Consider the following 23,518-nt stretch of genomic DNA (forward strand, 5'->3'; position numbering starts at 1 on the left):
AGACATGCTCCTCCACAGACCTAGTGATCCTGCTGTCCCTTGTCCCACCGCTGCTCACCTGGTGCCCCAGCCAAAAAGCCCTGTGTCTGCCTATCCTCCTGTGTTTGTGCTTACGAGCTCTCCTTCCACCTACGCAAGGAGCTATTTTTAGCAGACACTAATCAAGTGTCACTGCTGGCTCTGAGCGTGGCTTTCAAGCCGAGGGCGCATGCTTTCGCCGAGCGCTTGCAGGAACTCGGGCGCGTGTTTTTCTTTTTAAATTTAGTTGAGAATTTATACAACGTGCCGCAGAGCGGTGGCAGTTATTTCGGGCTCATCACACCTGAGCCCACGCTGAGCTTTCACCAGGTGACTCTCCATTTCGGCAGGGGCCTGGCAGAACATCCCCCTCCCGGCCCCGCTCTCCTTGCTGCCGGCAGCCTGCCTCGCCTCACCCCTCAGGAGCCAGCTCCGAGCCAGGGATACCCACCCCAGGGGTAGGTTTGCTCCTCTTGGCCCATTTATCTCCAGCACAAAGATGGTGTGTTGGTACTTTGAATCACGCAGGGAAGGAAGATGCTGTGTGTTCAGCCACATGGGTCACAACCTCCTCTGCCTAAATCTACCTCGTGGGGCTGGCCGGCTCCTCTCCCGCTGAGGTTACTCTGGCCTGCTAACAGCTTCCTGGAGACCCGTATGAGACCTGCTCCTCACCACGTCTTCAGCAGCTCTGATTCAGCGAGAGCAAGCTGGTGTTGGGGTGAGCTGTGTTTCGCTTCGGCTGCTGAACTGAAACAGCGGCTTGGTGCTCCTTCAGCTAAAGCGTGATGTGATCCGAGCTGAACTTCAGCTTCCGTGCAGGTGAAGACCTGCCTCTCCTCTGGTACCAACCCTTCACTGGGGTCTAGAGCATGGTCCTTCCTCCCCGGTGCAAGGCAGCAAGAGGAGGGAGCACATCCCATGGGGCAGGCTCTGCCTGGGGTGGAAGAGCTTCTGTGTTCACCGAAGAGAAACACCGAGCAGCTGCCTGCCACCAGCACACAGGCAGGCCATGACAAAGAATGGCTCCATTCAAGAAAACCAGAGAAAAAATTTATTATTTTTCTTTATAAAATATCTCCAATAAGTTACATCATAGGCAAATATTTAAATTAAAATAAATTAACTCCGCTCTATGCCGGGACACGCGACTGTCCACAAAGACAAACTAGGATTTGTGTTTCTTTGAAAAAATATGCCCTAGATCTCCAATGTAAGATTTGAAAAAAATATCTATGCTTGGTGAGGGGGAAGGAGAAATCTGCAATGGACAGAGGGGTTAAGGTGCGGTGCTGAAGCTGCCGGTCGCCGCTGGCATCTCCACATCCAGCTAAGTGCTAAGAGCATCTTCATCATCACTCCAGTCAGGAGGAGCATCTGTCCCGAAGTACCGATCGCCGAAGTTCCCTGTGGGGACAAAGAATGAGATGTGATGGTGGTGCAGCTCTGCAGGGAGCCCTGGGACCGTCCTCCAGCCTGCCCTCGTCCCCGCAGGCAAGGAAACAAAAGCAGGTTTATCCAACAGCTTGAGCGGCACTAGAACTCGTGTAGCAGCAAAACTGGAGCAGCCCGGAGGCTGTTTTAGCACCCCGTGGCAGGGGCGTCTCCTGGCACAGCAGAGGTGAGGACAGCAGAACGCAGCGAGCCTGGCTGGGATGAGCTCGGTTAAGGTGGCAGCTTGGGGAGCGAGGTGGGCGCAGGTCTGGTCCTGCTGTCCCAGCCTGGCTTGTCCCCCCGGGCTGGAGGAGGCTCACGGCACGTGGAACGGCTCCTTCTGCCAACAAGGGTTTGGCTGCCCACCAGCTCTGAGCGTGCGTGTCGATCCCAACACCCACGTGGCAGCAGGACCCCGGACAGGCAGTGGGTCCCTGGGTAAAACAAGGCCAGGCCTGAGCTGCTGCTGACAACCAGGGCTTCACCTCCCCTGGTGAGTGGGCCAGAAGCACCGAAAATCCCCCCCGATTTCATTCCCACCCAGACACTCACCGATGCCGGGGATTATCCGGAAAAGGTCATTCACCTTCTTGTCCACTGCTGTGGTGATGATCTTCACCCGGGGGAAAGCATAGGCGACTGAGTGGACACCCATCTCTGCCATAAGCAGGGAGAGAAGGAAGATCTTGTCTTCTGGGACATCATGATCCTACAGGAAAGGCACAGAGGCAGCTCGGGGTAAGGGTATCTAAGGCACGTTATGGCCCATGCCTCCATGGAGCAGCACCCTGAGCACTCAAGGGCCCTCCTGGAGCCACCTTCTCTCCTCCCCTCTCCGTGGCCAGCTGGGCTTACTGGGCACAGGACCAAGAAACCAACTAAATCCAGGCTGCAACTCCCCAAGGAAGGGGTGACTTTGGTGGTGCCTGGTTACAGGGTCACCCCAGCTTGTGCTGTCTCCCATGACACCCTCCGGTGCCAGCACAAGGCCCCTCAGCACGGCTGCAGCTGGCGCTTTGCACGTTATTTGGGCGTGAACCACCCTCCCTCGGCGCCGTGCCCAGCATCCCCCGTACCAGCAGCACCCGCACTGCCATCATGGCCGCTGCGCCCGTGGAGACCGTGCAGTCCATCAGGATGACGTGGTCTTCGCTGATGTCCTTCGGCAGCCGCAGATAGTGGAGCTGGGCAGGGGGAAGAGAGATCAGCTTAGAGGCTGCCGGGTCACGGCGTCACACAAGGGTCTCTCCCGACGTGCCGAACGGAGCAACACGCGCCCTTCTCTTAGCGGGGTGAAGGACCCTTCGTGCACCTCTATCTCTGCGACCCCAGCTCTCAGCTTGGAGTGGGTGCAAACACCGGGACAGCAAACCAGCCCCTCTGCTGGCAAAGCCCCCTTGAGAAGCTTTCAAAGCTGAGCACTCAACCCAAGATTATCAACTCTTGGATCACTGGTGAGCCCTGAGGGGTCATCACCCTCATCACCCTCATCACCATCAGACCCCTCATCACCATCAGACACCCGCGCCAGCCCCAGCACGCAGGCTAACGCCAGGAGATGCCCCCGGCAGCCCAGGGACCCCAGCTTTACCTCCGGCTCGCCCGTGTTGCAGTTGGTCTGGATGAGGATGGTCCCGATGCGGACGTCCTTGCACACCGCGCGCAGCGCTGGCTCCATGGTCTCGCCCGCTCGCAGGATGGAGACCCCCGTGATCTGCAGCACACAGCGAGGGCCGAGGGGAAGGCACGGTGTGGGAGGCACACACCACCCCAGCGTGGCACTGGGCTTCTAATGGGCAACCCCGAAGCATATCCCTTCCAGAAGGGTCTTGTGCCGCTCCCGGTTCAGGCTGCCTCCCTCAATGGGAGGGCAACAGTGGCACAGTGACATTGCTGATGGCCACCGACCTGCCACCCGTCCCGATGGTACAGGGTACAGTATTCATGACAGCAGGCACCAAACCCAGGCCTGAGGGAAGCCCTGAGAAGCCAGGGCTGTCCTTCCCCTGCATCCACCGGGCTTTCAACGTAGCTGTACAGTACCTTTTGCTTCCACTTACTTGCTTCCCGCTGTACGTCCTCCCTTCGTAGTCCTGTCCCTGAGGGGTCTGGACTGTGCAACTCTACAAAAACCATGAGAGAAGCATCACCAGGGGCTCTGAGGTGGCTCTTGGAGGAGCCCTGGTACCGGGGAGCCAGCCAGCTGCGGGCTGGTCTGGACCCTTGGAAACCAAGGCTGGGCAAAGAGTTGTCCCCCAGGGCCACGCCGTTGCTCCACGGCCTAGGGGAGCCCTGTCCCTTTTTAATCTGGGAGGAAAGGGCTGATATGTGGAGAAGGTCAGAGGAGCAGTGCCAGGACTGTCCCAGCTCCCTGGCAGTTACGGGTTAGGAATCAGAGAGGAAACACAGTGCCTCTTGCCGACCCTCCCAGCTCCAGCCCCGAACCCACCTGGAACGGGAGCAAGGAGAGCGCGTGCTCGATCAGCAGCCGCATCAGCCTCTTGGAGTAGAAAATGAACTCGTCCCTGCTGGTCTCCTTGTTTCTAGAGGGGAGGGAAAGGCAGTGTCAGCTGTGGACCAAAACGTGCCCCGGGAGATGCTGACAGAAGTCAGAGGCTGCGAGGAGGGGGGGCAGCCCCAGCCCTGTCCAGCCGTCAGCATCTTGCTTGCACAGGATCCCCCGACTGAGCCTGGAATTGCGGTGGCAGTTTTAAGGTAAAAGGCAGAAAAATTGTTGGCAAGACCATGGAGCACCCACAGCACAGCCCCTGTATGCAGGGTCCACCACCGTCTATCCTGTCCTGTGTCCCCAAGTCGTGAGGACGGGGCACAAGTGGGATCTGAGAGGTCAAAGCAAGCGGAGCCCACCCCTGGCAGCAGCCAAGCCCCATCCCACCCCGGGGGGCCGCAGCGGCGGGGGCTTTACCTGATGATGGTGTGCATGCCCCTCACCTGAGGGGTGCTCTTCAGCACGCTGAGGGTCTGAGGAAGGGGGTGGCACTGGTGGGCAGAGGCCAGGGCGGCCCTGAAAACCAAACACACGGTCAGAAGGTGTCCGGGCACGGCTGCCCGAAGGCTGTGCACAGCACACGGCCGGAGCCATCCTCCCAGATGTCATCTCACCCTGCAAACGCACACCAAGGCCAGCCCTGCCCGGGCCCCTGCGATGGCAAAGGGACCTGCTTGCATGAATGGGGCAGGGGGTGCATGGCTAGTGGAGCCAGTGGGGTCCTGCAGCCCCAGGCCCTGCCCATCCTGCTGGGCAGCTGACCCGTGGTCAGCCCGTCTTGGTTTCCACTGGTTGGGAAGAAAGTGGAAAATAAAATCAAGACCTTATCAAGAGTGTTATCTGGTGGTGGATCCTGAACTCACGGGGTGAGGAGGAGCTGCCGTGGTTGTCTCTGTCCTACAAGTGCCAGATGTCACCAGGAACGGGGCAGGCAGCCAGGCCCGCGGCGCTGGCACACGGCTCAGTGCGGAGCCAGGCTGCAATGAGACCATTTCAGAGAGCGCCTGGCCCAGTCAAGGACAGTCAGATCGACACCAAACTGGGAACAGCTTCAAGACTTTACGGCTGGACAGGACTGGCTTTGTGTGACTCATCTGCACACAACTAATAGGTCTGGGAGCTATTCTTGGATCAAGGGAACACCATTCACGGGGGAGCGCACAATGGAGCCCCGTTAGTCACCTCGCTCTTTGCGAGCGGCAGTAACGAGATGAAGGTCACATCTATTTGGCTTCCACAAGGCTGGGCAGGATGGACAAGCGACTTTGTCTGGGAGGAGGGCTGGGGTCCGAAAGCCACACGTCAGATCACACACGTGCCAGCGGCTGCATCCCGGTCAGAGAGATGTTGCGGAGGAGAAGAGAGCAAACAAACGAAAGCACCAGGTGATTAAGATTTCAAATCAAGCAGAAACCTGGATTAATTGCACATACACACACACACACAGAGGCACGCAAGCGGAGAAGAAGACAAAGAAGATGACTGGGTAGGAATGAAGGAGGGCAGGGCTGGATGACTTGAGGCCTCCACCCACATAGTCATCTCCTGGTCTTGGCCGACCAACACCAAACGAGACATTCCCAAGGCCTGCGGGTGCTTAAGGGCTCCTCCTTGCTTTTGCCAGCCCTGGTCCTGCGTAGCAGTGAACAGCCCCTACGCAGGGGATGCTCCCGAGAGCCGCGCCGGGCTCCCAGCTTGCCCACTGCCCGCAGACCCCACCGCCTGCTTGTGGAGCAGCCCTCAAGACCCCGGCCCCACCATTGGTGGAAGCTCACTGTTAGTCACCACAACTCGGGTTAGCTGCCCCGGGAGATGCTCCCATGCCAGGGCCGTGCCGCGGGCAGCACCCAGCAGCTCTGCCCCCGCAGATCCCCCTCCTGCCTCCTGGACACATCCTGGGGGCACAGTTGCCATCCAGCCCTGCCCAAACCCTTCCTGGCCCGGGGGTGCAGACCCACGGCGGGCGAGGACCTGAGCCCTGCCTTCGGCGGACGCTGGTGCCTGCGCATGGGCTGCTGCTTGCCTGCTTCTGGGGGGGGGAGACCAGCCCCCCAACACAGCCATTCACCAACTCACGGCCCCAGCAGGGCTTGCCAAGGTGACAAACCGCTGTCCCCCAAACCAGAGGAGCTGTAGGGGTCGTAGCCCACAGGACCATCTCCCACCCACCGCAGCCCAGCCAGGGGCACACGCCTGAGCTTGCCACGGGCACCTCTCCCCTCCGTCACTGCCAGGGCCACGTCGCAGCATCCCACTGTCAGACGGGCAGCCCCTCTCCTGCCCCGCTCTCTGTGGTGCTGCAGGTGACATGCAGCGTGACCCGGCTCCTGCTCACTGCCGCAGATGCCAGCGGGTGCTCCTACCCCCGAGAGCAGCCCCGTGTGCCTGTGAACACCCCCCCCTGCACCCCGAGCTGTCAACAGCCCCAGGGAAACGCTGTCACCGTTTTGTCACCGAGCTTTCTGCACCTTCCCGTGACACCCGCGCAGGGGCTGGTGCTCGGTGCGGAGACGGGGAGATCTGGATGCAACCCCGCTCGGGTCCCTGTCCCCGACAGCCCAGGGCTGTGGGGGTCCCCACGGCGCTTTCCAGGGGGACAGCAGCAGGTCCCATCTTTGGGGTCAGGATAAAGATGGGTCTCTCAAGCCCCCCCAGCCCGGTTTGCCCTGCACAGCCCCAGCAAAGCAGGACCCTGGGGGCTGGCTGCCCGGGTTAGTGAGGCGGCTCACGCTGCGCAGCCCTTCGCCCCCGTTCCCCGGCGTTAGTGTCACAACCAAAACACGGCCGTTAGCGGTCGTCTCCTCACATATCCCAGCGCAGCTTCCTCTGGTCACCAGGCGGGAGGGATGTTCAGGGGAGACAGGACAGGAAACACGAGAGTTTAAGGGGAGAGGGAGAAACACAACATGAAACAAAGGAAAAAGCATCGTCAGTAGTCAAAGGGGGGAAAAAAGCCCTAATTATCTATGGCTCTTGGACCTGCCCGGTGCAGCGGCCATCACCGTACAGACCCCAGCACTCCTCCCTCGGTGACCAAGCCACGTCACAGCTGCTCCCCACGGCACCGGCTCCATGAGGAGGAAAGCTCCATCCGCTCTCACCGCTCCAGAGTCAGGGCAGGGACACTGTCCCCTCTCCATCCCAGGTGCCACCACTCTGCAGCACCAGCTGCAGCTCCTGAAGGGAAATGCCCAGCCCTCACCCGGGGCTCTGCTGCAATCCCAGAGCCAGCGCCGGCGCTCAAGGCCAAGCCTGCAAAACCTTCATCCAACCTGCCCCGCACCCCTGCAAACTGGGGGCTCACGGGGTGCCCACCTCCCTGCACGCTGCAGACACGATCTGCTCAAGCCTCGGAGAGCCTGGAAAGCCGAGAGCACCGGGAACGTGGGGAGAACCCCGGCTCTGAACTGAACATCACTGCCCACGGAGAAGACCTTCCTTCCCCCGAGCTGCCCTGGGATCGCCATCCCTTGGAGAGGGGCTGCAGGCAGGGGGAACAGCTCAGCCCCGCTCCAGCCGTGTCCCCAGCGGTGCGAGCTCCTGCCCAGCCCTGCCGGGAGGGACACCAGGAGCGGGTCCCTGCCACCGGGACCTGTAGGCAGCCCTCCTGCAAGAGCAATGCCTCCTGTCCCTGCCCCAGCCACGCAGGGCCGCGACGGAAAATTCACGTCAAGAAAGCGTCTTACTTTGGAAACTTATTTTTTCCCCCTAAAACAAAAACTTTAAAGGAAACAAAGAAAAAAAAAAAGAAGAAGGAAGAAAGAAAGAAAGAGAGCGAGAAAGGGGTGACCATCTCTCAGGAAGGCTTCAGGGAACATCCTCAGCTCTTTGTTGGGCATGCTATCAAGCAGGAAGCAGACGAGAGACATCCAGCTACAAAGGGGCTAATGCAGTCCAGGCATTTCAAACACGTACAGCGGCTGGCTTTCAGGGCTGACATTTCAAACAAGGGCTGTTAAACCGCGCCACGGGTTGATATTTAAAGACACAATTGGCAAAGGGCATGCCAAGCTGATCGAGACCTTGGTGGTGGGGGGATATTGATTGGCGAGGGGAATTCAGCTGAAAAGAGCTCTGGCTCCGAGAGCCGGGCCGGCTGCTGGACTAGAGTGGCAGAGGGGACCCAAACCAGGCTGCGTTGCCAGCACATGCACGGTTAAACATGTGGGAAGCTGGGCAAGAAACATCCCGACTGCAAGGACGCGAAGGTCTGACCTGCGCTCCCAGGGAGCACGGAGGAAGGCGACGATGCTCCTCAGCAGCCGGCAGTTGCAGGAGGAAAACAAAGCTTTGCAGGGCCAGGGAATGGCACCACTTTCTTTAAACTCCTCAGAATTCACCCATTTGATCAGCTGAGAGTTGGGGAGAGGCTCTCCCTGCCCATCCCGGCCACCCCTGCCCAGGGCCAGCCTGGAGCACGAGGACCAGAGGAGTCCCTCGGACCGGGGCCAGATCTAAGCACCCAGGTTTTATTCTCCCAGCTCCAAAGACCTCGCTGCGTCCCCACGGCTGCCAAAAGCCGGTGACATCACAACAACAACGGTGACATTTAGATGAAGCCATTCAAGACAGGAGGAGGGGGAATTGTTTAAGATGAACAGCCCTGTTTGCCCAGCGCATCTCGCTGACACGCGTCTCTCCATTCACCCCGCTCCGAGCGCGGAGCCACAGAGGAGCCGACGGGAAACCACAGCAGCAGTAAAAGCACCGGGACTCCAGGAGGGCAAACTGATTTTTTTTTTGCCAGGAAATTTTTTCCAGACTTCCTGGCAAAGGCATAAATGGAATCCACGAGCCTTAAGGAGAACATCATAAAAATGTCTGTGGCTGTGGTTACCTCAGAGTTACTTCTGGAGGTCAGAGTTACCTTTCCGAACTTGCTATCATAAAACTACTAACGCTTTCTTGACACATTATCAAATATCTGATTTTTAAGGTGCACAAAACGATCAGTGTACTGAGTGCCACTTCGATTAAAGAGGAGAATCACTGGAGAGAAAGGAAATTTTATATGTGTGTGCATATACATCCCCATGGGCATACACAGATACCTACATACACACACACATTACTCCACTCTCTAATGTCATTCCTGCAATATTTTAAAGCAACTGACGTCTCTCCACGCTGAAAAGCACCTTCCCACCTGGGCCTCCAGACACGCAGGGAAGCGTACACTGTCTGTACGGAAATGTCAGGCCCCTTGGTGTTAAACACGCAAACAGAAATAAAATAAACCACCCAGCTGGCTGCTCTAGGAAATGAATGGCTTAAGCAGAAATAAGCAAAGCAGAGACTTTTTCCTGTCCAGCTCAGGTATTTTAAAAGCTTGTTGTACGCCAGATGTAAATTTTAGGGTTACTTGAGTTAAGTGTCTCCACGCAATGGTGGAGATCTAAATGGAAACGCATCTGCAGTGATGCAGCCCCTCTGCTTCCTACAAAAACACCTGGAAACTTCGCTGGCTGCTTAATGGAAGGAAGGGAGCAACGGCCCACCCGGCCCCACGCGCTGGGGAGGTTCAGTAAATCAGCGTGTGCTCTACAGCATCCACCCGCAGACACTGAGAGAGCTGAAATCCTGCTGGGCTGGGGCATGAGTATTTTCCCAGTCCCCACGTAGTTGCTGCGTGGTCTTTAGATACTCCGGGAAAGTGGGAAGCTCTCACCACGCCAAAGCCTCCACGTGCGGCGAGGGATGCAGGGCTCCCACCGCCCTCGAGCCGCTCAGCTTCGCCTAACAACTGATGGTTAATGATGTTTAATCATCAGGGATGGAGAGTGGCTCTGAACAACCATTCGTCTTAGTGGATGAAGGGAAATAAGAGAGAAGCCCAGGATGCAAAGCCTCCCCCTCCTGCCGAGATCGGGGGTCCCCAGCCGCAGGGGTCTGCGCCCAAGCTGGACGAACGCTCCCCGGGGAGCAGCGCTGGCCCTGCCGCTCCCAGAGCCAAGGACAAGGACAAGGACAAGGCAGCCTCTCGTAGGCCACGCTTTACATGAGCTGTCGGTCCCGCCTGCAGGTCGGGGTTAGGCCAAGCAGTGCCTGGCATTGGAAATGCCTCGGGCTGCACAGACAGGACAGGGTTAGGGGCTCTTACCTGACACTGAGTTCACGCTGCGGCAGCAACACAAAGACACAATGCAACCGGTATTAAGCATTGTCAACACCAGGGTCGTTTCAAGATAAAAGAAAAGGAAAAATAGGAATATTTTCCTGCATTCACATGTAGCCTTTTCCCCTTCTTCCCCTCCCCAGGTAAATGAAAGCCCCCCAAGCCAACCCCTCGCCTGGCTCGCACCAGTGCCCTGGGGAGGAGCTGGTGTTTGCTCCAGCCTCGAGCTTTCCCAGCCAGGTCCTGGGGGCTGGGAGAAAGAGCCACTTCCCCGCTCCTGGCCTGCACCCACAGCCGTGTGCCCTCCTCAGCCCGGCGCTGACGAGGCCAGGGCTCTGATCCTCGCTCCTCTGACCTAGGGCTTAGAAACCGACTTCCTGACCTGCCAGAGCCCTTCACTTCCAAGCACATCCATCTCCAGGTCACGCTCCTTCCACCTCCCAGGGCATCACTCTGAGCATCTCCACAACCTAAACATCAACACTACCAAGGTGGGGCGGGAGGAGGCTGCGCTGCTCAGGGAACAGCGGCACACGACAGGGTCACTTGATCAAAGGGTCCCAGGCTCAAACCCCTGGTCAGGGCTGGCCCAGGACACACAGAAGACTTGCTAAAGCCAGTGATGGGGAAGTGATGGAGCATGTGCCTGAATCAGCGCTCAGGCTGGGCGTAAAACATGGCAAGGCTTTGGGTTTTGAGACCCATGGGCTGCACCCAACGTAGACGTGGGGAAGTGGGCTCTGGACTGGGCAGATGGTGCAGTGGTGTCTGCAGGGGGGGGAGGAGGAGAAGGCAGAGCCAGCGAGCTGAAGTACTGCAGGGTTTGGGGTGATGCTGGCCGCGGGAGGGCTGCAGGCAGGGAGGGCACACCTCTCAGATCACCGAGGACGGTTGGTCTGTCCCCAGCTGACCTGCTCTCCTGGGGAGGGAAGGAAGCTGCTGCTGGACCACAGCTTGCCGAGGAGCCTTGCACTAACCAGAGCGCAGGGATGAGGCATTTCCTCCGCCAAAGCGGAGGGAGCAGGGCTGGGAGGAGTTCATGGGCACAGCCCCGTGGCTCGCACGCCTGGAGCACGGAGGGAAGCCGGGCCAGCCCCACCTGGGCACCCAGAGCGCTGCTCCCTGCCATGCCACCGCTGCCCAGGCAAGGTCCACCCCACCACTAACAGCTGGGGAGCGGGCAGCTCTTACCTCTTCCAGCTGGCTGTGGACGTGCTGGACAATCAGGTCGATAGCCACTGTGTTGCCGCTCCCTGGAGTGAACCAAAAGCAAGAGGCAGCCTGGTCAGGACTGCAGTGCCCCCAACACGTTTCTTCCCCAAGCTCCCCACTATGTTCAAACCCCCCCGTGCCCCTGCTTGCCCTTCCCTAGCAAAGCACCGTCCAGCAGGAGACACTCCTATTATTAAATTCTTATTTACTAATCTATTACTGAATACCTAGAAGTCACCTCCAGCTTTTAAATCGCTAAGCTGCAGGAGCTGGTAGGGCAGGAGACTGGGTGAGGGAGCAGTGCAGACTTTCCCCCAGGAACCTGCTGTTGGCCAGTGTTTGGAGACACTGGGCTGGAGGGACCTTTGCTTTGGCATGAGACAGCCACTCTTCCGTCCCAGAATCACAGAATCAATGAGGTTGGAAGAGCCCTCTGGGCTCATCGAGTCCAACCGTTGCCCTGACACCACCATGGCAACTAGACCAGGGCACTAAGTGCCATGTCCAGGCTTTTCTTAAACCCCTCCAGAGATGGTGACTCCACCACCTCCCTGGGCAGCCCGTTCCTCGCCAGCCCGAGGGTGGTGGGACCAGCCAGCAGAGCTGGGGGCAGAGGGACGGGCTCTCTCATGTCCCACTCAGGACTGAGCCAGGCGGCAGCTCGGGGCAGCCCCGGGCAGGTACCTCGGGGCACAACGATGTCGGCCAGCCGCATGGTGGGCTGGATGTACTGGTCGAAGGCGGGCTTGACAAACTTATTGTACTGCTTGATGACCCCCTCGATGTCACGGCCGCGCTCGCTGATGTCCCTGCGCAGGCGACGCACCAAGCGGATGTCTGAGTCCGTGTCCACAAATATCTTCAGATCGAGAAGCTGCAATGGGAGGGGAGGGGACAAACCCCACCAGGTTAAGTGTGTACCTCGGACCGACCTTCTCCACCAGCCGCAAGCAGCAGGCTGAGCCCTGTGCGCAGCACAACACCAGTTTAACAGAGCTCGGCTCAGCTCTGCTCCGGCCTGGAGGGAGCTTTGCCTCTGCAGCCCGTGCACTCGACCCTGGCTGGCAGTGCAGATGCTGCAGTGAGCCCCTTGCTGCCACCTGCCCCTTACCCTCATGCCCCCCGAGACCCGTCCTGCTCCAAACCCTGTCTCCACTTCTAAGCAGCCCCAGCACTTTGCTGGATGTTATTTAAGAGCGAGGAGGAGACGAGAGAAGTTCATGGCCATGACCCAGGAGCACTCGGGAGTGCTGGAGGGGAGCCAAGCGCAGCAGGTCAGCTCATGGCACTGCCCTGGGCGGCGAGGGACAAGAGCAGGGTGCTCGGAGGAGGCTCCCGGGGGATTCACCCCGCTCTCCACTGGAGGTCATCATTGCTCCAGCAAAGTGTAGCCCAACCACTTGCTTGTCAGGGAAGGAAACTTTCTAGACTGAGTTTGGCTACGCCTGTGCACGGCTCACTCCCTCCCACAGCATTTTTTCATGTCTCCAAAAAATTCCCAGCAAAGCCTGAAGCGCTGGATGAGCCCAGCGCAGGAACAGCAGGCCTTGCTTCTGGCTGGGCCAGCTGCAGCGTGGACGTGGGCTGTTTCTAATCCTGTTTACACAGCAGCACTGCCAGGGACCGGGTCACCCCTTGGCTGAGGGCATCATCCCTTCCTCACCTTCAGGAGCTCCTTGTCTGCGAATGCCATGATGCCTTCAAAGATAATCACATTGGCGCCGTACAGGGTTTTCTGTGGAGTCAAAATGGACGTGGTCAGACAGAACATGGTCAGAGCCACCTGGTCCCGGGTGTATCTCTGGGTTGTTGGAGACTGCGAGAGCAGCACTGCTCATCTGAGCCAGCCACAGAGCACAGGGCGACTGCATGAGTCTGAGAGCAAAAGGCAGGGGCTGGAGGGGTCCAAGCGGCACCCCCTCTCCTGCCCTGGCAGTCCCCCCACCTTGTCCCACCCGCCTCGGTGTCCCCTACCCATTCCTTCTTCCGGCTGTGGGTGGTGAAGTCGTAGATGGGGATCTTCACGCTCTTGCCTTGCTTCAGCTTCTTCAGGGTGGCGATGATGAGGTCAAAGTCGAAGGCATCGGGGTGGTCAAAGTTGAAGTCATTGCTGGCTGCCTGCTCCTGCTGCTGCTTGGTCAGCACCTGCCCACGGAGGAGAGGTTGGTGCACGTGGCCGTCCCCACCGGCAGCCCTCCCTCCCCACAGCTCCCCCTGCCCCAAGAACCATCTGAAGGGGAAGCCATGAGGCTGTCACTAAACCCACCCTGCGTTTCCCCCTCAGGGGGTTGTGCCAAGGGCCACGGCAGCCTGGGAGCCTGGTCAGGACCGACACGCAGCCTCACCTTGTAGAAGGAGTCCATGGACAGCAGAACCACCCAAGGGACATCAAGAGCCTCAATGATCATGGTGGCCACCGTGGTCTTCCCAGAGGCGCTGCCTCCTCCCAGGCCTGCCAGGGAAAAGGGGATGAAGCCACCAACTCCCCAGCCTGCCTTTCCAGCCACGGGCTAGACCCCAGGTCCTGCTCTGTCACGCTAAGCTGGAGGAACTTCCAAAGAGGGAGAGCGAAATGGCCGTGCTGTAACTGCCAGCAACGTGCACAGCAAAGCTGGGAAACCCTTCGTTAGGTGGTTGTGTAACAAGGGGAGAGCTGGCAGGAGAACCAGCCTAGACTAAATCCCTGGGAACTCGTGACAACCCAGAGAGCTGAGGGAACAACAAGCAAAGACTGTGGTCTGCCCAGCGCCTGCTACAACCCACCACCCCATCTGCAAGCTCTCGGCTTCTGCCCAATCCCACGGCTTACCCAGTCAATGCTGGGCTAACCACGGGGACTCTCCCTGCTCCTGAGCAGCTCACAGCCTGGAGTCTGGAGCCAACCTCAAGCTTCCAAGGAGGTTGTGGGGCAAGAATCCCCCCAAGATCCCCTAGAGAGTCACCAGGCGAGTTAGCCTGCACCGGCTGACGCGCAGAGGTGGGACAGAGCCCGGAGACACGCTGCCTTCGCCTACCTATCACGAAGGCCTCTTTGGACTGTGTCCCATGCTCGTTGTACCATGGTGGCCGGCCAGCTGTGTAGATGGTCCTCTTGCTGGTCCGCAGCAGGGGGGGCTCAGACTTGCACTGGCTCGTGGTCCGCTTGCGGGGCGGCTTGGTGGAGCCCACCGCGGGGTACAGCCGGTCCAAGGATTCGGCACTGCTGTTGCTGGGGATGGGGAGAGGACGGAGCTGGGTTACCGGCGGTGGGGAAGGGCCGTGGGAGAGGGGTCTTGGGGGGATCCCACGCTGTGCGGGTGAGGGATGTGATGGAGGAGGGGGACAGGCCACCACAGCCCTGCTGCAGGCCGTGGCCAACCCCAAGAAGCTCTCACACAGGACCGGTTTTAACCTGGAAAAGGTGCAGCACAAGCATCGCTCCCCACAGCCCGACTGCCTGGGGAACGCCGGCGTTAAATAAACGCTCCAGTAAGCACTGCGGGGTGGTGTTAGAGGGCAACAACCTGCCCTGATGTGCTGAGGGACCCTTCTGGGGGATGGAGGCTGAACACAGGGGCTACAGCTCAACCGTCCTCATCCCCTCCATGCACAACACCTTTCCCCTCCCCACTCTGAGCACTCCCCTCCTGCCCAGCCCTCTCCATCTCCCACCGTTTAGGGCTGAAGCCCCTGGGGACCAGCCTGCGAGCCGGGCAGCGGGGCTGCCAAGCCGTTCGCCATGCAGGCTGAGCGAGCCCCGAGCACGGCCGGAGCCCTGGAGCTGCTAAATGCCTCTCTCTTATCCCCCCTCCCGCCGCGGCCGGGGAAGGGAGAGGAACAACCCACTCTCCAGAGCCCTTTCAAGCTTGGCAGCGGGAGAGCAGCGGCTGGGAGGCGATAAGTGGCCCCTGGCCAGGAGATAAGCTGCAGCCGGGCAGCGGGATGGGGAGGATTATTTATACCAGCTCCCGCTCCTCCCCACGCGCCGCTTCGCCGCCTCGGCAGGGAAACCTCCTCCCTGGGGAGGTGCAAAGCGCTCTGCCTGCTCACGCCTGCTCTTCTCCCCAGCCGTGACTGGGCTGGAAACGAAACCTCCGCAAGGTCAGAGAGCCCCGGGCACCGAACGTGCCAAACCCGGCACGGTTTGGTACAGCCTGGCCGAGCCGATGGCGCTTTGCTGCCTCTCTGTTATTTTTTGCTCTTGAAAGGGCTTAAACTGCAGGGCTTTACAGATTTGGGGTTGATTATAAGCTGTTTTGGTATGAAGATTAATTTCCTTCCCTCCCCCAGCTCTTTTTAGAACACTTTTAGATAAAGATAAAAATTAAACAAGGATAAAAGCTCCCGCTCCTGCGCCACACACCGACGCCGACCCTACGAGTGTGCACCCGCAGAGTCCCCCCGCCAGAGCCTCAAGCCACCGACACCCCGTCCCACGCACGAGCCCATCGGCCAGCACCGAGCACCGCCGGCCTCTGGCTCGCCCAGGAGCTGTAAACACCCCAAGGACGCTTCTAAAAAGGGATGTGAGGAGGTGAGACCCGCCGGGACCTTCTGGGGTTTCCTTCTGTGCAAAGACAGCTCCTTGTGAGGCAGGAGAAGCAAACCCAGCCGGGGTATCTCTGCCTCCTCTCCCACCAGCCACCGCGCGCTATTCCCAGCGCGGGGCTGACATCAGCCGACGATGCCGGGGTATAAACAAAGTCATTTTGGCTTGATAAAAGCAAGAGATGACAAAGACGCAGTTGTTTACCAGAAAATAAAACGGTTCCTCTCATCTGTGTCCCAGCCCCTCTCCTGGGAGCCAACGGGCGAGCGTTTCGGGACGCTCTGCTCTGCGGTGTAAGGCAGCCCCAAGCCCAGCCTGCAGATCCGCACGCTGCGACGCTGACCGAGGCCCTGAGACCCAAAGAGACTCCGAGTTGGGTAAAACTCTGGTTTTTGGAGCCCGAGTGAGAGGCTGACCCCTGCAAGGTCTGCTACCGGTGCTGTCCATCAGCATCGGCAGGACCCAGCTCCTGGCAGGGATGAGGAGGTTCGGACCCCGACAGCTCCAGGAGTCACAGGCTGCAGCCACAGGTGACACCCCACGTCCCCGTGTGTCACCCCTCTGCTCCCCGGGGTGCCCGCAGCACACCAAGGGTGCCGGCACAGAGGGGACCCACCAGCAGCTCCACACCATGGCATCGCCGCGGGATGCAGGGACACGGACGGGATAGCGCGGGGACAGCCCTCGGCGAGACATGGAGCCATCCTCCCCCTGCACACCCGGGGCCACTCCGGGGTGCAGCACTATGACCCTGCTCTGCCTCTCCTCATCCAAACACCTCTGGACTTGCACCCAGATGCTGTCCCTACAGATCCCCGTCTGTACCGTCAGTAGCCATACAGGAGGTACATATTCTTCACCTCTTAAATCAACGTTTCCCGTGATTTATCTCAGCCAAGCGCAGTGTGGGGAGGGCTCGGGAACCGTCCTGGAGCTCTGCAAAGGTCACACTTTTTCTCCTAATGTTACACTTCAAGTTTTGTAGCTGTTTTCCACAGCTGCCCTTGCCAGGAGGGGACTCCCCTCCCCTCCAAAGGCTCATCCCAGCCATCTTGCTCCCATCTCCTCTCGCCGTTCCTATCGCTGTTTAAAACCTCCCTGCAGCAGCGACCCAGCCCGGGCCATGCCCCTGCCCGCCAGGTAACGCACCCAGGCGAAGGGGACTCGCTATCCATAGCTGCACTTAATGCCACTGCTGTAACCAGAGGACGGTCCTTGTCCCCCGCGGACCCTCCCCAGCCTGCCCCAGCAGAGCCCCGCATGTTTCAGTGACTTGATGCCATAACAAGGCAAATACGAAGGGAAACATCGCCCTGGGCTTGGTAACCCCCCTCCGGCAAAGCCTGCCCGGAGGAGTCTGCCATCACCAACCCTCCGCAGTCTGTCCCCAGCTTTTCGGGACACTTTCCTTTCCCTGTAGCTGGTGCATCCTCGCTGGAGCCTGCCCGTGCCCCTCTGCTCCCCGAAAGCACCCTCCGGCCCTGCAGATGTGCTGGCACAAACGAAGGAAGCGTTTTGCTCCCGCTTAACCCAAGCACAGATTTATGGGGGTGAGAAGAGCCCCCCTCTCCCTTCCCCGCTGCTGCCCCCATCCCTGTGCCCTCTGCATCCCGCTGCCCTCCGAGACTCCCGACCACCCCGGATCCGTGCTGGGCTGGAAGGGGAAAGGCAGCAGGACCAAACAGCCCTCACAGCCAGCAAGGAACGCTGGCAAAGCCCCAAACCTGAACCAGCAAAGAGGAGAGCTCGTCCTCAGCCCTGCACCCCACAAACAACGCGCTGACCGAGTGCCCAGCCCTCCAAACCCTCCCGCCGAGCCCCCCGCGGCCGGGCTGGCTCCATCCCACCTCCGGAGGGAAGCTGATCTTCCCCCCAGCTGCTGCCTGCGCTTTCGCAGCCCTCAGCCCACCGGGAGCCGGGGACTGGGACCGAGGGACTGGGAGGGAAAGCCAACGGGTGAAAAAACCAGCACAAACCCACCCAAGAGCGAAGCAAAGCAGGAACTCACCCACCGTCCGGGCCGAGGGCCCAGCAGCCCGAGATGCGGACGCTGGCGAAGGCCGGGGGGCTGCTCATCTCCCCCGCGCCGCGGAGCACGAGGCGATGCCGGGCCGAGGGTGCTCGAGGTGCTCAGCCCCCCGTCCCTGCCCCACTTCGGCTCCTGTCCCCCCACCTCCTGCGCTACCGCGGCGAGAGGGCGGCTGTGCCAGCGGGGCGAACCCTGGTGCCAGGAGCCATGCACAGGAGCGTGTCCCACCCCCAGCACCGCAGGGTCCCAAGGGGCTGGGGCGACACGGACCCCCCCAGCAGAACTGGGATGGGAAGATGGAGGAAGGAGAGGAGAGCGCTGGCGGGGGAGTGTCTCTTGCTGGGAGCTGCAGAGCGGTCAGCGCGCCTAAGAGGATAGCTTAACCCAGAGATTACGTTCATTACCTGATATTAATAGCACTGGCTTGATTAGAGAAAAAGCGGGGGGGTCGGGGGGGCGAAGTGACACCTCCCCTCACCGCCCCCCTGCACAGGCAATAAACACCGTCCCCCCCACCCTGCGCCTCTGCCCCGGGGACCGGGGCTCGCTCCGCTGCCCGGGACGCTGGGGGCTCGCCGGGGACGGCAGCTTGGTAAGTGTGCGGCCACGGTGAGCTCCCGGTGAGGAGGCTGCAGGGGGGGAAGAGGGGCCGGCCGTGGGGCAGCGATGGAGGGGGCACCCAGCCAGCACCCCACTGGCGGCTGATGGAGCCGGCTGGGGCTCGGGGCCGGGGTGCTGCTGGCTGTGCCGGGGCTGTCGGTGCAGGATTTGTCCCCCTCCCGTAGCTCCCGGTGGCAGGAGGTCCGGCTGTGAGCCCCCCCGGTTCTCAGCTCCCTGGGGACAAGCTGCCCCTCGCCGTCCCCTCGGTCCTGGAGTAAACAAGTGGGTGAAACTCAACACCCCGGGGCTGCGGGTGGCTAAGAATAACGTCCCGCTGCTGCTCAGGCCTGGCAAGGCGCTCCGCCAGCCTCCCCCCGCCAGCTGCCCGCTGCCCCCCCGGCCATCTCAGCTCCTCTCCCGGTGCCAGCCGCCCCAGGGAGGGCAGGGAGCCCCGGCACCCCGCGCCGGGCAGCCCTCGGGGGGAAGCTGGGCAGCAGCTGAAGGGCAGGACGGCCAGCAAGGGCTGGGGGACGGCCGGGCACCGCGGCACAGGGGTCTGGGGCAGAGCAGCACCCACCAGGCAGCGCTGGGCGAGGTGGCAGAGGTGACACCCCGACGCCAGGCAGGCAGCAGCAGCGGGCTCTGCCAGGGTCACGGCTTGTCACAACAAGGTCCTGCAGCCACCGAGCGAGCCCCCAGCCCGCCCTGGCACGGCGAGACGAGAGCTGGGCTTCGGCGCGCCCACCGCCGAGGGGATGGCGGTGCTTGGCATGGAGCAGGGCTGAGCGCCTGGGGATGGGCCCAGGGCCAGGGAGAAGAGCCCTTCCTCCTCCTCCCCAAGCACCGGGGCTATCCCAGAGGGGGGACACATGCTGCATGCCGGCATCCTCAGCAAAGCCCCGCTGAGCACGGGGGGGCACCGGGCACGGCCGCATCGGCCCCTGCCTGCTCCTGTCCAGCAACGGGACCCGCAGGGGACAGCAGCACCCTGAAACATGTCTCGGTGACACAACACTGCTGGAGAGAGGGGACACGGCTCTGGCACCCAACCAGTGTCCCCCTCCCGACCGGGGGGTGCAGGAGGAGTGGGACGGGGACAGGGGGGGTTTCAGGGGTGACCTGTCCCCAGCCGGAGCCGTGGCTGCTGCCCCAGCGGCGCCGGTGAAGCGAGCGACGATCAAAGGCACCTTCTCCACCCTGTGAGCTCGGCCCGGACGCCCCTTTCTCTGTCAAAGCTCTTTCAGAAGTTTAAAAATAAACCCCTCTTCCGCCGCGATTTCTATCCTTTCTCATTAAAGAAGCAAAAAAAGAAAAGGGACGAGGAACTCGGCGGCGAGGAGCCCTCGCCCAGGCCACATTGTTCCTCATCGCTCCCTCCCCGGTGCCTTTTTTCCTGCCTTTGTTTGAAACGTCCAAGCGACGGGAGCAGCTCGGGACGGGGATCACCGGCACCGGCCCCGAACCCCGGCAGCGACCCGGCACACGTTCCTCCGCAAACCCCCTCCTCTCCCAGCTCCCACCCCTGCCAGCAGCACCCGTGGGTGCGTGGAGGCCAAACCTGCTTCCCTCCATCATGGAGCGCGGTCTTTGCTGGGGCAGACCCACGCGGGCCAGCCCTGAGCTGGGTCTTTCGTGTCCTAGAGCATCTTTTGCTTAAGCCAAAAGCGGTTGTGCTGCAACAAACCGGTGCAAAACCCCGGGGACCAGCACAAGGAACCCCACAACCAGGGACCAGGGTGAGACAGGGCTGAGCCCCACCACCCTGCGAGCCGGCCAGGCCGGAGGATGTGTTTCATGCGGGAAACGCACAAGGAAAGGCTCCAAGAAGCCCTAAGCGTCGGTATGGAGGAACCAGCCCAAGGGATGGAGGAACCTGCCCAAAGGATGAAGAGACCAGCCCAAGAAATGGAGAGACCAGCCCAAAGGATGGAGAGACCAGCCCAAGGGATGGAGGGACCTGCCCAAGGGATGGAGGGACCTGCCCAAGGGATGGAGGGACCTGCCCAAGGGATGGAGGGACCTGCCCAAGGGATAGAGGGACTTGCTCAAGGGATGGAGAGACTAGCCCAAGGGATGAAGAGACCAGCCCAAGGGATGGAGAGACCTGCCCAAGGGATGGAGGAACCTGTCCAAGGGATGGAGGGACCAGCCCAAGGGATGAAGAGACCAGCCTAAGGGATGGAGAGACCAGCCCAAAGGATGGAAGGACCAGCCCAAGGGACGGAGAGACCAGCCCAAGGGATGGAGAGACCAGCCCAAAGGATGGAGGAATCTGTCCAAGGGATGGAGGAACCTGCCCAAGGGATCGAAGGACCTGTCCTAGGGATGGAGGGACAAGCCCAAGGGATGCAGGGACCTGCCCAAGGGATGGAAGGACCAGCCCAAGGGATGGAGGGACAGCCCAAGGGATGGAGGGACCCGCCTGCCACCCCACTGCCAGCGGCTCCAGGGGTGCCGCGATGCCCAGCAGCCCTGCCATGCCGTGCCCGTACCGTGCCCCTCCTGCAAACCCGCCGCCCACCACACCCACCTTCCCCCAGCCTCGCACCGAGCTCTGCCGCCGCCCTGCCTTGGCCAGAGCCACCCCGGGGCCAGCTCAGCACCCACATGCTTAAGGACTTCGGATTCCCAACGACAACAGGACAAACATTTCCCTCTTCAAACCCAATTATCTCGCTGCTATTTATACGGCGCGCGGGCTCGCTCCGCGGTGGCAGGCGCTCGCTTATACAACCCCGTTACTCATCTCCCGTTACTCGAGGCGGCTCCTTCCTCCCCTCCTCATCCTCGGCCGCTGACTCACAAGAAGGGCAAAGCCACCGCCGTCACGGGGCACCGAAACACACCGGATGGTTCGGCGTTGGCTCAGCCGGAGTCGGGCTCGGTGGGTGCCACGGGGGCTCGGTGGGTGCCACGGGGTGCCGGTACCCAAGCACCGGGGATGCCCGCATCCCTTCAACCCACTTTGCCTCCGCTCTGGTGATGCTCCAGAGCCAATTTTGGGGTATTTAGCGTTTGGTGCCGGAGGATTGCGTGGAAAATATTGGGGGAAAAAAGAAAACAACCAACCCAAAACCATCCTGCGTGGGGATTTTGGGGGAGAAAATGGCATTTTTCCCGCTCCACCGGTGCCGGTGGCGTCGGTTGCTGAGATGGGAAAAGGCAAAAGGGTTTTTTTAGGGGAAGGAGCGATCAGGGAGGCCCCACTCGCGGAAGTGGCAGCGTGGGGACGGGACGGGGATCGCAACGCCCCGGAGCCGCCGGGACCGGCGGCTCCGGGGCGTTGCGATCCCGGTCCCGTCCCGGGTGGGTTTATACCGGGTCCTTACCTGTCGTGTGGCTCCTCCGGAGCCCCCTCGGCCACCGGGGCCGCGGCCATGGTGGTACCGGGGAGAGGCAGGAGCGAAGGAGCGGGCGGGGATGGGGCGGGGACGGGGCGGTGCTGCCGCGGGGCTGCCCGGGACTTGTAGTGCGGGGCTGGGGAAGGGAGGGAGGGGGGGGCTGGGGGGTGGAGGGGGCTGCTAAGGGTGTGGGTGGGTGCTGTAGGGTGCAGGGGGGTGATGTAGGTGCTGTCAGCATGGGTGGGTGCTGTATGGGGCGGATGGGTGCTGTGGGGTGCAGGGGGGTGATGTGGGGTGCATGGGGTGATGTGGGGCATAGGGGGGTGCTGTGGGGTGTAGGGGGCTGCTAAGGGTGTGGGTGGGTGCTGTGGGGTGGAGGGGGGTGCTGTGGGTGCTGTCAGCATGGGTGGGTGCTGTATGGGGCAGATGGGTGCTGTGGGGTGCAGGGGGGTGATGTGGGCATGGGTGGGTGTGGGGGGTGGTGTGGGCATGGGTGGGTGCTGTGGGATGTAGGGGGCTGCTAAGGGTGTGGGTGGGTGCTGTGGGGTGGAGGTGGGTGCTGTGGGTGCTGTCAGCATGGGTGGGTGCTGTATGGGGCGGATGGGTGCTGTGGGGTGCAGGGGGGTGATGTGGGCATGGGTGGGTGCTGTGGGGTGCATGGGGTGGTGTGGGGTGTAGGGGGGTGCTAAGGGCATGGGTGGGTGCTGTGGGGTGCAGGTGGGTGCTGTGGTGTGTAGGGGGGTGTAGGGGGGTGCTAAGGGCATGGGTGGGTGCTGCGGGGTGCGGGGGGGGTGGTGTGGGCATGAGTGAGTGCTGTGGGGTGCAGGTGGGTACTGTGAGCATGAGTGGGTGCCATGGGGTGTAGGCAGGTGCTGTCAGCATGGGTGGGTGCTGTGGGGTGCAGGGGGGGTGATGTGGGCATGGGTGGGTGCTGTGGGGCACTGGGGAGCAGAGCTGCCGTGCTGGGATGCGCTGGGAGACGCTGGGTGCTGCTAACAGGGGGACAGGGGGCAGCTTTGGGGGGGGATTTTTGCCGTGGGAGTGGGGCTGTGGGCAGCGGGGATGCTCCTGGCACCGGGGCTGGCTGTGCCCGGGTTTGGGGGCACCGCTGGGGTGAAGCCTACGAGCTCCATCTCCGGGAGATTTCCTGGGCCCCCACCAGCCGCCCACGGAGGAAGGACAAACCCAGCCCGTCCCGCATCAAACCCTCCCAATCAAATAACGACGAGAACAGTAATAATAAAAAATCAATAAACATTTATTCGATACAGCTGTTTTTCATACATACAGTACATGGCATGGCCCCTCCGCGGTGCTCGGCGGCGGGGCTGGTAAGAGCGGCTGTTACAGTACTCTCCAACTGAGGATTTGTCAATGATTAACAAAAGAACAGATCGTCACAAATCGGGAGTTTATTATAAGATAGTTTACTGTTAAAACAATTTTATTTTTTGCAAATAAACACTTTTTAATATATATATTTATATATTTATATATATGGTTACAAGTGATAAATTGAAAATTCTTTTTTTTTTTTTTTCCATTTTCTTTTTTTTTTTTTCCCCAAAATACACTTATGCACTAATAACTGGCATCGACGAGGAACATCGGGGAATGCCGTGGGACGGGTGGCACCGGGTGAGAAAGAAAAGAACAAAAACGCTCCCAACGTTCATGGGCACAAGCGATGCTCGGGGTCGGGGACGCTCAGCCCTCGCTCCCATCCGCAGCG

General features: G+C 60.7%; 1 protein-coding gene across 3 annotated transcripts; it reads right to left on the minus strand.

The window, feature by feature from the left end:
* Positions 1-1,049: 1,049 nt before the first annotated feature.
* Positions 1,050-21,840, minus strand: UCKL1 (uridine-cytidine kinase 1 like 1). Of its 3 annotated transcripts, none has more exons than XM_068416406.1 (15): positions 21,775-21,840; positions 14,303-14,496; positions 13,634-13,740; positions 13,263-13,433; positions 12,952-13,023; positions 11,973-12,162; positions 11,268-11,329; positions 6,768-6,787; positions 4,379-4,477; positions 3,902-3,995; positions 3,513-3,575; positions 3,044-3,166; positions 2,529-2,636; positions 2,005-2,161; positions 1,050-1,425 (listed from the first exon to the last, which is right to left on the minus strand). In XM_068416406.1, the coding sequence occupies exons 1-15, from the start codon at positions 21,822-21,824 to the stop codon at positions 1,349-1,351; spliced, it is 1,587 nt and encodes a 528-aa protein (XP_068272507.1). In that variant the 5' UTR covers positions 21,825-21,840; the 3' UTR covers positions 1,050-1,348. The 3 variants fall into 3 exon arrangements, with proteins under 3 accessions (XP_068272507.1, XP_068272506.1, XP_068272505.1); XM_068416405.1 differs by lacking the exons at positions 6,768-6,787; positions 21,775-21,840 and adding exons at positions 10,062-10,078; positions 17,825-18,227; XM_068416404.1 differs by lacking the exon at positions 21,775-21,840 and adding an exon at positions 17,825-18,226.
* Between the last annotated feature and the right edge of the window lie 1,678 nt (positions 21,841-23,518).

This window comes from Nyctibius grandis, chromosome 19 (genome assembly GCF_013368605.1).
Source record: "Nyctibius grandis isolate bNycGra1 chromosome 19, bNycGra1.pri, whole genome shotgun sequence".
Classification (NCBI taxonomy): Eukaryota; Metazoa; Chordata; class Aves; order Nyctibiiformes; family Nyctibiidae; genus Nyctibius; species Nyctibius grandis.